General features: G+C 43.0%; 8 protein-coding genes across 8 annotated transcripts; 2 read left to right on the forward strand and 6 right to left on the reverse strand.

The window, feature by feature from the left end:
- Positions 1–927: 927 nt before the first annotated feature.
- Positions 928–1461, reverse strand: TbgDal_VIII4280 (hypothetical protein, conserved; the record flags this gene model as incomplete). Its single annotated transcript, XM_011777461.1, has 1 exon — positions 928–1461. One exon carries the CDS (start codon positions 1459–1461, stop codon positions 928–930), a length of 534 nt encoding a protein of 177 aa, XP_011775763.1.
- Positions 1462–2231: 770 nt separating this feature from the next.
- Positions 2232–3053, reverse strand: TbgDal_VIII4290 (hypothetical protein, conserved; the record flags this gene model as incomplete). The annotated part of the gene is made up of 1 exon (XM_011777462.1): positions 2232–3053. The coding sequence occupies one exon, from the start codon at positions 3051–3053 to the stop codon at positions 2232–2234; it is 822 nt and encodes a 273-aa protein (XP_011775764.1).
- Positions 3054–3358: 305 nt separating this feature from the next.
- Positions 3359–3700, forward strand: TbgDal_VIII4300 (hypothetical protein, unlikely; the record flags this gene model as incomplete). The annotated part of the gene is made up of 1 exon (XM_011777463.1): positions 3359–3700. One exon carries the CDS (start codon positions 3359–3361, stop codon positions 3698–3700), a length of 342 nt encoding a protein of 113 aa, XP_011775765.1.
- A 66-nt stretch (positions 3701–3766) lies between these two features.
- TbgDal_VIII4310 (hypothetical protein, unlikely) lies at positions 3767–4183 on the reverse strand (the record flags this gene model as incomplete). Its single annotated transcript, XM_011777464.1, has 1 exon — positions 3767–4183. The coding sequence occupies one exon, from the start codon at positions 4181–4183 to the stop codon at positions 3767–3769; it is 417 nt and encodes a 138-aa protein (XP_011775766.1).
- Positions 4184–5937: 1754 nt separating this feature from the next.
- On the reverse strand, positions 5938–6249 carry TbgDal_VIII4320 (hypothetical protein, unlikely; the record flags this gene model as incomplete). Its single annotated transcript, XM_011777465.1, has 1 exon — positions 5938–6249. One exon carries the CDS (start codon positions 6247–6249, stop codon positions 5938–5940), a length of 312 nt encoding a protein of 103 aa, XP_011775767.1.
- A 1317-nt stretch (positions 6250–7566) lies between these two features.
- TbgDal_VIII4330 (hypothetical protein, unlikely) lies at positions 7567–7872 on the forward strand (the record flags this gene model as incomplete). The annotated part of the gene is made up of 1 exon (XM_011777466.1): positions 7567–7872. One exon carries the CDS (start codon positions 7567–7569, stop codon positions 7870–7872), a length of 306 nt encoding a protein of 101 aa, XP_011775768.1.
- A 1325-nt stretch (positions 7873–9197) lies between these two features.
- TbgDal_VIII4340 (hypothetical protein, conserved) lies at positions 9198–10850 on the reverse strand (the record flags this gene model as incomplete). The annotated part of the gene is made up of 1 exon (XM_011777467.1): positions 9198–10850. The coding sequence occupies one exon, from the start codon at positions 10848–10850 to the stop codon at positions 9198–9200; it is 1653 nt and encodes a 550-aa protein (XP_011775769.1).
- Positions 10851–11602: 752 nt separating this feature from the next.
- TbgDal_VIII4350 (hypothetical protein, conserved) lies at positions 11603–12157 on the reverse strand (the record flags this gene model as incomplete). The annotated part of the gene is made up of 1 exon (XM_011777468.1): positions 11603–12157. The coding sequence occupies one exon, from the start codon at positions 12155–12157 to the stop codon at positions 11603–11605; it is 555 nt and encodes a 184-aa protein (XP_011775770.1).
- Positions 12158–12776: the final 619 nt, after the last annotated feature.

The raw sequence follows: 12776 nt of genomic DNA on the forward strand, positions 1-12776 counted from the left end.
CGTGGCTCCCACGTAGCGCCCAAAACTCCACTCACTTCTACATCTAAACGACGCCGGTTGCGGACCGCTCTGCAAGAAACTCCACCTCACGAGGAAACAGGAATAAAAATATGCAGTCCAAAGCAACGTGTTGTGAGAGAGTGACAGAAAGTTCAATAAAAACTACTCCGCACGAAAGGGGTGGGGAAGGTGAGGGAACCAATAATACGAACGAGATGGAAATGAAAAGAATAGTTTGGCTGCTGTGTATTCGTTTTTTTTTTTGTTTCAGCCTCCTTTTCTCTTTATTTTGTACTTTCAGGCCTTCCCCTACCTTTTCCTTCACTTAACCGATACAACACCACAGCAAATCCCTCGTTGCAAGTGGTGCGCTCCGCACCGTGATGAATATAGCAAACTGGAAAAACCACCGGATGATGTTGTCCTTTAAAAACTCGCACTAATGTGTAGCGCTCAAATTCATTCCCAACGCGTACACTCAACATATATACACCTGTGTGCGCACATGTGGTAGGAAAGAAGCAAATATTAAATGGAAGCAAATAAATGTGCATACATATATGTATATATAAATATTTGCATTATTTATATGCAACTTCGCACTACGAAGAAACTGGTGGTACTAGATGTGCCACACGCACTGTTTTCATTCCTTTCCACTTTTCAGCATATGGTTCCACACCATACTGCACTCGATTCCCTTCACATTATCATTCCCCCTTCCCCTCCTCCTCATCCTCTTCCTCTTCCCATCATTCCCGATTTTATATGATCTCTTTTTTTTTTTTGCCATCGCTTTTTCTACCAGTCCTCCCCCCCTCCTCTCGCGTGTTTTGGCTGTCGAAATGAGAAATAATTCATAACCCCGCCTCCTTCTCACATCCTCTCCTCTCCTCTCCTCTCTTCAACGCACTGCTATGACGCATCTTACACTTTTCCAGCGAGCGGAACTCCATACGCCCCACATCTGTGAACCCCTTCCACAATTTGTTTACAAGCGTACCATGCAACGCACTGCTGCGTAAAAAGGTAGTTAAGTGCCATGAAAAAGCACACAATCACTTCTACCGCAACTTCAACGGATTGAAGTGTGCAATCGGGAGGTTCGTTTTCTTCACTCTGTCGGCAAACATAAAGGGTGACATGCCCCATTCCAAGCGTAATTGCAGTGAGAGCAAATGCAATGAGAGAAATAAGCTGCTGTATAAAGAATATTTTAGTGCTTGGTTTTTTACAGTGCAGCAAAATGGACAAGGCAGCAGAAGCCACAACAAATAATAGGGCCACAATACACATGAAACCATGCACAAATCCCCATTCAGTTTTCACCATGGAAGTTATCCAAGCAACGACAAGTACTACAATTGCCGGAAAGCTCAAAACGGTACACGTGAGGTTGGTCCACATGACCGCCGCGGACTTCCGCTTTATTTTCGTCATCTGCTTAGTGAGGTCTATCATATCGCCTTTGTAACGAAGCTGGAAATAAGTGCTTCTACAAAAGAAAAACGGGATGCGGTGCCTGGCTAATTTCCTACAACCAAACAACAGATCATCGAAGAGGAACATAAAGACATAAAGTAATTTAAAAAATGTATGGCACTGATGCGGATAATTATGAACACAAATAAAAGGGGAAAAAAGGAGCGCTGCGATGCGTTTCAAAGGAACCCGTCTCGGAATCTGCAACACAACCACCAGACGCATTTAACGCCAATAAGAGAAGAAAACACCTCAACGCGAATAAGTCCAACAGAAACAAGTTCCCCCTCCCCGCAAAAAAACAAAAAAATGATAATAATAATAGCGGCACCACGTCAGTCTGTATCTGAAGGCGCAAATATAATCCCATCCCACTTCGGAAATTAGAAATAAAGACGTTATACCAATATACATAAATATGAACATTTACAAATCTAAGATGAGATTGAATGAAAAAATATATTGACGCAACAGCTCACAAAAACTGAAGAAAACAAATAATGGTTACGTCAACAAATAATAATAATCTGTCATCAAAAGAAAAAAGAAACGAAGCCGCACAGTTGGGAACCACACACCAACAAAGTACAGTAGATGTTGATAGAATAGATAACATAAACTACTGGAATATATAGCGAGGGGTCGGTAATTTATGGAAGGGGGGGAAACAATAACAACAATACTCAAATGGATGCAAAGATTTTTTTCAAAAAAATAAAAAAGATATATAACTCCGACAACGTTTACAACTATGGAGTACGCGCAAGAATCCTCCGAACGCCTTCCCGTTTATGCAATTCAAACGCACGGCGCAACTCCGTGTATTGTTCCTCGCTAATATCTTCCTTACCAAATCTTTGCGGCACAACTTGCATAAATTTTCCAATAAACAACTCGGGTGGAGGGGCCTTTTCGCTTCCGCCTCCCGCCAACCCAACATCAGACGCAGTCGGGTGGCTCCGGCGGAGCGCCTCCATCAAATGGCGCTGCTGTTCGAAAGGCACCCGAGGGAATGTCATCAACACATCGCAACGCAACACATGCGGTACGGTACTCAACGCGGGCACTAAATGAAGCGACAGTCCCTCCAACACATCATCGATGGCTTCACATGTGGACGAACGCCCCAAGAAATCGAGCACTGGGGTGAGTATAAAAAGCGGATGCCGCCGCTGCCAAATGCAAATGTTGTACAGGCGGCGGTAGTAAGCAATGGTGAGAGCCGCTTCAGCAGCTGTTTTTACAGTCCTTGCGGCTTCGCTGATCCACTCGCATAAAACGCCGCGAGTGGCGTGCAGGATGGAGGAACAACGCGTAAGAACAGGAAGAGGCCACTCCACTAAACGTTGCAAAAAAGCCTCCGTACTGGTGTCAGAACGGTGGGGCTGCGGTTCAAGTTGCTGACGTCGCTTTTCCTCTGCAACGACCAGCAGTTGTTGAAGAGCCGCGCAGCCGCCAGCTCGACTATTGAGTGCAATGGAACGCAGTGCCCAAATTGTCGTGGAAGGAGCACGGTAAAGTGAAGTTCGGTCCTCCCAGTGTAACCCCCCAAGCATTTTGTCATTCATCATCTTGGGTGGGAGGGATCTGAAGCAGTTCCGGCGCTTCACACCGCGGAGGCTGAGTTACGGTGCTGTCTGCTGTCTGAGATGCCGGCAAGTGTTCCTCCTTTGCTTTTTGTACAGCCTGCGTCTGCAAATATATATATATATATATATTAATTTATTTAAGCCTTAGGTTACTCTTTGTTTTATATCTGCCGCTTATTCTTTCCCCGTTCGCTAGCCGCCCAGTACGGTGATTCCAGCAGCGACACTCTCAAATTACCTTCAGATAGATAGTAAGTTCTATCTAACACAAGAAAATAATAATAATAATGATAATGATAACAATAATAATAAAAATAATGATCGCAAGCAATGATAATGTTTGTAAAAAAAAAAAAAAAAGAACACCAGCACAACACCAATACTTGTCCATTGCTAACGCCAGCTTTTCCTTCCCTTCCCACAACAAAGCAAAAAAAAAAAGAATACAAGGAAACAAATTCAAAGCGCCAAGCGCTCTTTCCATATTCCCTCCCTATCCATCCCTCCTCCTTCCTTTATTACTGACTATAGTCATTTGTGTGCACCCAAACTCAGTAACTTTCAGTAAAAGAGGAAGAGGGAATGAAAGTCATAAATGTTCCGCAAGCCTCAGGAGCAAAAACAAATAAATAAATAATAGAGAGAGAGAGAGAGAAAGGAAGCAGCAACCGGCGACTCCTCGAGTTCCGCACATGTTAACACAACTCAAGCTCAAAAGCTGGCGCCGCCACACCGAAACGATAGCGGCACGGCACATACGGCGGCGTTGGACAGTCGTCATCATCGACATCTCCATCACTATCAGGTGGTAACGCGCGGAGGATAAAATCATCATCATCATCGTTATCAATTAGTGCTTCCGCATCCCTCACCACAACACGCCAATCATCTCCTCCCGCAGAAGCGAGTTTAGATGTGAGTGATCCGTCATTATCCTCGTCGTCAGATTCAAACGGGTTCCGCAGCCGTAAAGGGTAACTGAGTACTCCCAACGCATCATCATCATTATTATCATTTGCCTTTGTATACATTCTATGGTTTGATTCTTTGTCGTGGTTAATTAACTTAATGTTTCCCTTCCGCATTTGCGTTTCTAATCCAAGCCCCTCCATCTACACCCACACGTAAACTATAAAATGATAATAATAATAATAATAATAATAACCCTATGGGTCAACCGTATGCTCTCGAAAGTAAGAAAAAAAGGGAGTTAGCGGCAACGATTCAAGGAAAAAGAGGATGAGTAAAGGAACGTGAACAAGAAAAAAAATTGGTTGAAAATAGAAAAGGAAGATTTCAAAGAAAAAAGAAAGAAAGAGAGGAAATGGGAAGAGCACGGGACAAAAATTTAAAAACTATCCGACAGCAACATACGCATGCCAAAGATACGTATACACACGTAGTCACGGGTAACCAAATCTCATCACACGCGTAGTTCAATATCTAACATTACGACAGAGGCGCATAAGAGTGAAGAAGAGCTCAGGTATCAAAATTGTTTCGTGAAGTGATAGTACCAACCGCAGTGGGCCGATATTCGCAATGCTTTGGGCCTTTCCAAAGCGGATGTATTAAGTCAAGTTTAGGTTAGTGAAGGAGAGGAAATATACATATGTCCATAAATACACCAATACGTGCGGGTTCAGAGTAAAGAGGAAGATAACAAAGTCATTAACAACATGCAGCACCTCCCTTACATACATATATATTTATTTATTTAATATATACTTCCTCTCTTTACTGATCCCTCTCTTTTCCTCTTTTTCACTCTATATCCACTCCTTCATTCCCACTTCAGCACTTGCAGCAGGGACTACAGGAAGCACAAACGGTGTAATCATTGCTCTGTTGACACATTTGCTAGTTTTACAGTATTCCTTCCCTTTTTTTTCTTCCTCTCATTCTCGCATTAGCCCTCTAAACAAAGGTAAAACGTGTCAAGGCAAAAGGAAAAAAGGGGGGGATAACATTCTCTCTTTCTCTCTCTTTCACTCTTTCGAACCCGAGCGCATTCACACACATATGCACCAACTCCTCTCCTTTTTCTTCCCCTCCTTTCCTATTTTTTTTTCTCTCTTTCTCTCTCTCTATATATATATATATTCCCCTGCTCTTTGTCTTTGTTTTTTGTTTGTTTTACGTGTGGAATTTTTATGTATTTCTCCTCGTATCGCCTTTCCTTCGCCATGAGGTTCTCAGACATGAGAAATGGGAGAAGTTTCCTTCGCACTCAATTTGTTCTCTTTTTTTTTTTTTTAAGGCTTTTGAAAACTCCCGCATCTCATCTCATCTCATCTCTCCCCTCCTCCCCCGCCTTCACTTCTCACGCTTTACCCCACTCATTCACTCGCCATATATGTTCCGTCACTCATTTCCTTCCCCCTTTTCCCATGGGATCAACAACACCAAAAAAAAAAAAACTGATGATAAAGTAAAAACAAAAACAAAAACAAGGCAACAACAACGACAAAAGAAATAATAGGGAAGAAACAACACAAGAGTAGGCGGACACTCACAGAAAAATAACCAAACAAAACTTATCTGTTTATGCGTTAGTTTTTATTGTTATGAAGGATTACAAGTAAACCAAAAGAAAAAGTTAAAAAAAAGGAGGGGGGTAAAGAAGGGAAAATATGGAACGGCCATCTATCAAAAAAGCGAAATGAAAACAATAAAAGACGAACAGAGGACGAAGGGAAAGAACGAAATTAAAAAAATTTAAAGGACAAGAAAAGGCTTCAAACATAAAGCAGGGGAACCACTTTTCCTTACTCTTTTCTTTCAAACCTTCCTTCACCACCACAAAAACACACAAACAAGAGAAGACATATAAGAGGGAAGAAGAATAGAAATCCACGGGAACGCTTCATTTTTTTTTTCCATTCCTTTCTTCCTTTCTTCCATTCTTTACGCACGAATACTGCACAGCACAGCTCGCATCATGGAACCAATGAAGGAAGGAAAGAGGAATGAAAGGAAAAGAAAAGAAAAGAAAAGAAAAGAAGAAACACACAACATGGGACAATAAATAAAATAAAAGCAGAGAAGAAAAAAAAGAAGAGAAGAACCCCATTATGTGGTGAGTTATTCCAGTAACTTCTTTTACTTCTTTTTCCATCCACTCTCTTTCGTTACTGCATGTTGCAACACTCACACCATTACTACCAAATACCTCCATAATCGCCCAAACCTTCCATTTTTTTTTACCCCTCCGTTCACAATTCCGTTCATTTTGACTTTGCTTTCATTTGGTATTAATATATATATATATATATAAACCACCTGAATGTCCTTTCATTGGATCACTCAGTTTGGCAGTTTTGCTTCCACCTCATTTTTGCCTTTTTTTTTTCCTTCCCCCCCCTTCCCCTCTTTTATCTCAAGTCCCTTTCGATTTATTTTCTTTTTTTTTTTTTTGCTGTTCTTTTTAATACTTCCCTCCTCCCTCCCTTCCCTCTCCCTCCAAAAAAACATTCTTGTGGAAGACCGCACGCATACATCACTCAACGTTCCTAAATTTTACCCCCTTTTCTACTTGTTTTCTTTTCTTTTCTTTTTCTTCTTCTTTGTACCTCCATCCCTCTTATATAACAAAACAAACGAAAAATGAAATTAAGAGATTTTAAAAAGAAAAAACAAAAGAAAAACTAAACTTCATTTGCGCCATTTATTCCCTTTTCATCCCTCAAATCTTGTTGTTTTTTTTTTTAAAACCACGGTCTGTTCACAGGCAGATACGAACACACGCACGTCTCCACCCCTTCCCAAACAAACAAACGCCTTATTCCTCTCGAGATAACTCTCTCTCTCTCTCTCTCTTTTTTTCTTGCTCCATTTTTTATTTTATTATCATTATTATTATTTTTTTGTCCTTCATGTGGTTTCTTCCACGTGACATCTTTACCATACGAAATGCCTTATTTTTTCTCTCCTTTTCCCAAATACGCCAACAAACACACATATTCATTTTGTCTTTCTCATATTTCATTCAACAGCCTCCTTTTGTCGTTCTCTTCTTCTTCCTTTTTTTTTGTTTTTTTTTCCCCCTAACGACACACAACAGAGAGAGAGAGAGAGGAAAAAAAAAAATCGAAAAGAAAAAAGAAAGGAAAAGTGGTGATGAAAAGGAAAAACAAAACAAAACAAACAAGAAAGACGAAAAAGGAATCACACCACCGCGCGCGAAACAGTAACAATAATAATAATAATAAAGCAAAGCAAAGCAAAAAAGAAAAAAGAAAAAAGAAAAAAAAGAAAAACAAATTGCACGAAAAGAGATAAATAAGCCAGAAAGTGGGCAGATGATAAGAGCGGGGAATGGAGAGAAGGAGGCACGCCATCAGTGCGAAAGATCACGGGAAACAAACTTGCTAAAAGTAAAAAAAAAAAAAGAAACAAACAAAAAAAAAATTAAATCATGGGATGAAAGGGGGGGGCGAAGCAAAAAAAGAAAAAGAAAAAGAAAAGTTTGTTTTCCTCTTTTTTTTTCTTTCTGATGCTCAGTTCCTTTCCCTTTGATATGTTTTTAGCTTGCTTTTTTTTTTTGCATCAACGTCTCTCGTCACCGTTCGTTTTCCTTCACATATTTCACCACTTCCGTCACGTACTCACACAAACATACTCCCCTCTTGAAGGAAGTGAAGTAAATGAAGAAAAAAGAAAAGATAAGATAAGGAAAAAAAAAAAAGAAAGAAAGAAACCAAGTGAAGAGAAAGGTAAAAACCTGACCAACGGAGGGGAGAAGAAAAAGGAAGAAAAATGTGGAAAACATTTATATATATTCTTTCTTTTCATTTATTAACTTAAATATAAGAACAACAGTAAATTTTTTAAAAATCATCTCCGTCGCCGCCGACATTCTTCTTCGCTTCCCACCAGAAACATAGAAAAAGTTATTTCAACAAAACCACTAGCCGAAGCGCATTGTCACAAAAAGGCCGAGGAAAGGAAGGAAAAAAAAATAAAATAAAATAAAAGAAATGAGGTACTTTGCACGCCCTAAAAAAGAGTCGCTAATAACCTGCAGATCCCACAAGCGAGAATAAACCAAACAGACAGAGAGCAGGAACGGGCACGCCCACCTTTGCCTGTCATTTTGACTCCTCTCGTTCCCGTCACTCAACACAAAACCAAAACAAAACAACAACGCCATAATCATAATTATAACAAACCTCTTCCAATGAAGTTTCCCACCAACTCGTTCACGCACCTCGAAACGCGTTCCCGCTGGCGCTTCGAAGGAAATAACTTTCATGTGACCTCATTTTCTCTCTTCCCCTTCCTTCCTTCCTTCCTTCCTAATCCTAATCCTAACCCTAACCCTAACCCCATTTCATTTCATTTCATTGATTCTGCCGCTTCTCCTCTTTTCTCCTCTCCTTCCCTTCCCTTCCTTCCCCTTCTTTTTTTTCTTTCTCACTATTTTATTTATTAAAATTCCCATGTATCATTTACACACACAGCTTTATTACCTCCCCCTTTTTATCTTTTTTTTTGTTTCCGTTGTATTACCAACTCCAATTATAATCGCTTCTATATTTACCCTTTTTGACACGTTACCTCTTCCATACACACATGCATATACACATATATAAATATATATGTGTTTACCCGCGTCTCTCTCTCTCTCTTTGTGTGTGCACGTGTCCCATTTCTTCTTTCTTAACTTCCCTTTGTCTTTTTACCTGCTCCCCTTTCTCTTTCTTTTTCTATCTTCTCTGTCTCTTCTTGCCGCCCCTCCATTACCTATGATAACATTTATTCACGATCTTAAAGTTAGCAGAGAAAACGAAGGCCCCTCCCCCCCTAAAAAAAAAAAAAGAGAGAGAAGGATGGAAAAGGAATGCGGTTAAAAAAGTAAAACATCCATGGCTGCAACCACTGACCGCTGCGTGCATACACATCTACACACGGAAATACGTACGGAAAACGGCATCATCACCACACATGAGGCTGGAGCATAGCGCGAGGATTTACATTATATTATTATATATATTTTTTTCTCCTTCGTTCAATTTCTCCCAACTCTCGTGGCCTTCCCGTTTGCGCCATCAAATAACATTTTATACTCATCCTTCCATCTCAACGTACCTTCTCTTCTATTCTTCGCGGTATTTACACCCACGTCTATTTCCCAACTCGTTTCTTCGGCCCGCCAGTTGCGTTGGTTGTAGCACCGGAGTCACCATCCATATCACCTTTTGTAAAGGCTGCCATGCCGCGACCACGCTGCAGCTTCGCGGGAGGTTTCACCTCATTTGGTGCGCTATCAACTGTGGGCACTGGTGGAGGTGAAGATGCGGTATTGGCACTGACGGGTTGTTGTGGCTCTACACGAGAGGCCCCTCCGCCTTTCCCCTGTCGCATTCCAGGTCGTGAAACAACGCCCTGTTGCCCCTTGTGTGGAGCATATTCTTGAATAGGCGGGTTGTGGTGTTGTGACGAGTAGTTACCCATGCCGTGGAAGGCCTGGTGGTGATGCATCTCATGATGGAACCCCTGTCCTTGCATATGGTGCATAGGCATCGATTGGTTATGAGGAACGCGGCCAAGGGGGCCCTGGTATCCTCTGTGCGCATTGGGTATGTTGGGTTGGGAGTTCACGTACATGTGCATGTTCATGCTATGGCTAGGTGGCATGGCAGCAGCCTCATAGTTTTGCTGCGAGTAGGACGAGTCATCCTGGTCATAGAAAAGGTTGCACATACCCGGCCAATGTGGCTCACAGTCGTAGCACATATCGTTGCTCGAAATGGCATCAGCTAAGCTTGCTAGGAAGTCCACAACAGGGACGGCAGCTCCGGGTTTCATTGGTGTATAGGGAGCCGCCGCGGGGTTGAACCCAGCTGCCGTCTGGTTAGCGTCATACTGCATATGATGCGGATCTTCGTTCATCCGCTTGTGTCGCATCGAGCCATCATCTGCCATACTTGTGGCAGCTGGTGGTGGTGGAGGAGCGGCGGCAGCAGGCGCAGCGGCAGGAGGAGCCGCAGCGGGAGCGGGAGCAGCGGCAGGAGCCGTAGTGGGAGCCGTAGTGGGAGCGGCGGCGGCGGGGACGGGTGGGGGTTCATTGACAAGTTTCCTCCCGCCAGTGCTCGGTGGCACGTACGGAGGCTTTTTTTCCTGTGGTCGGTGGACATCCGAGTAGAGCTGCCCCTCATCGAGACCTTCATCGTCGTGAAGGCACTCTTCCCGTTCCATCCTGTGAGCGATACCTCGTGTGGATGAACTTTCGATTTCGCGTGCGAGACGATCTGCCTGTGCCCGCTGTTCCTCTGTTATTTTACTGTGGTCCAAACGGGTTGTGTAGAACTCTTCCTTGTATGTTGTCTTTACGCCGAAGGACTTCTCATTTGCTTCGAACTGATTCCAAGTACCAGTCTGATGAGGTTCACTCTCCAACAGCTCACTAACACCGTCATCAGCCCAATCAAACTTGGTGGCACTGAAGTCAGCGCGGCCGGTGTCGGGACGACCAGGCGTCTCGGTGCGAATCTTTGCATTCTGGACCTCAATCATCACTATGCTCTGATAAGGAATGAACAGGTCATCGGTGAAGTTAACACACGATGGAGAAAGCGGCGACCGTTTGGCGGATGCGAGGTTTCGGGTGCAACAAATCATAATGCCTGCATCCGTTTCCGCGTCGACATCTGTGCAGGCCACAAATAGACCCTCCACGCACATGTCATCCACCAGTCGTACCTGCACCACCTGGCCGACTAGGTTCAGGTAGAGGTACTCCAGGCGCTCCATGTTGCTGCTATGAGAACCCTCCATTTACTTAACTTTTGATGTTGCCGTCTTTTCTCCGCTCCTCAATTTCCGTTGGTCGTTTACGAAACAAGATACAAACCTCTGTTAGGCGCCTCTCGTACTCTCCTGTAAGGAATTATAGAATTTATGATATTCTATTTTCTTCAGCTTCTCCGCGCGGGCGCAAACGAAAAAATATGTCCTCCACCTTCCTGTTCCTCTCCTCTTCGCTTAACGGCACGCTTTTCTTCCTCAGGCTTCCCTAGCTCTCACCTCTCGCGGTTGAATTTTTTTTCTCTCCTCCTCTTCTTATGACAATTTAGTTACGAGGGGGAAACAGTGAGAAAAAGAAAATATAAAATAATAGGGAAAAACGAGTTCACTAACCTTCTTTACCCCCTTTTTGGTGCGGTTTCACCTCAGCTAGAAGCCTGTCGGAAGCAAGCACACAAAACAAGAAAAAGGAATTTTAAAAAGAACAAAAAACCTACAGCTTACTATTGCGTTCTATGATCCTTTTTGTAACGGTTTGGGTGGGTGAGCAACAAGAGAGAGAGAGAGGAAAAAGGGAGGTAAATAAAAGGGCAGCAACAAAAACAAAAAGAGGACAACAAAGCGGTGTCCCTCCCCTCGCACACACACACAACAACAACAGGGGCCATAAGCACTAGGGAAGTCATATATTATGTATAAATATATATATGTTTGCGATTATGCAAGAGTATATATTTAATTCCCACGCAACAATTCCACAAAACACAATGCCGCTCCACTACCTACAGGTACTTATCTAACGTCATCGCCTGTTTGTCCACCCGCTGCAACGGCGGATACAACATGGTACCCGCTGCGGGGAAAAGCACCCCTTGCAATTCTTCTCTGTCATAAACCTTGTTGCGAATGTTACTAAAGTCGTTACGTGCAGGATCCGTCATTTGTGGAATATCCGTATAAAGTTCCGGTATTACCCGCTGTTGCTCGCGTGGCACAAGGCGAAAGGGGATCTCAATCACTTCCCAATCTCGTTGCTTCCAGCGCTTGCGGAGCGTTTGCTGGGCGCACCACACATCCACATTGAACTGCACGGTGCGTGGGTCCTTTTTGAAGCGTCGGCCTTGTTTTTTTATATTAACTGGGCCAATTTCACGCAGGTAGGCGGTTCGTCCACCGAATCGGTTGGCATCATGCAACGGGGTGGTGTTGAAGGTGTGACGTTGACGGAACTGGAATGGTGGATGGTCAAATTCTCCCGTTGACACCACCGCAACACTACATTGCAAAGCAGAGGAAGGATGGCTCAGAAAGAGACCGTCCCTAACACGCCGCATCATTACCCGTCAGTGCTATGTTGGCTCGATGTTTTTGGTTTTGCCTACGTTTTGCCACTCCCACCCGGCCGCTCACTCAACACCCGGTAGAGTCAGAGAGCTGGTTTGCTGTATGCGACGTTTCTGTAAGGAGAACAAAATGGAAAGAAGAGAAGGTGGGTTGCACTATGAACAATATAAGAAGGCGCCGTAACATCCACACAACACAACACACAAGGAAAGTAACGTTACGGGCATATTGGATACTATAGTTGCACGTTAGACGAATTTCTTTGAGTATATATATATATATATTACACAACACTGTGTATTTATCTCCTAAAACGTTAAAAATTGTACACACTCCACTCTGCCTGCATCAGCATATGAGAATCCCGTACTGAAAACTTGTCACTACTCCCATTCTTTTTGATGACTTCATGTGAAGCTAACCCCCAGAAATATCTCCATTCTACTTCACGATACCCTTTAATCCCACGCGCACTGTTCGTATAAAGATGTGAGCCTTTCTTTTTTCTCTTAACGCTTCACCATATTTTGACATTCTTTTTTCCTGCTGTGGTAACAGAAGATCGTTATATCCTCACAATGACTATCCCAAAAATGCACTCCGAGTCTTCGT

Source organism: Trypanosoma brucei, chromosome 8, assembly GCF_000210295.1.
Source record: "Trypanosoma brucei gambiense DAL972 chromosome 8, complete sequence".
Taxonomy (NCBI): Eukaryota; Euglenozoa; class Kinetoplastea; order Trypanosomatida; family Trypanosomatidae; genus Trypanosoma; species Trypanosoma brucei.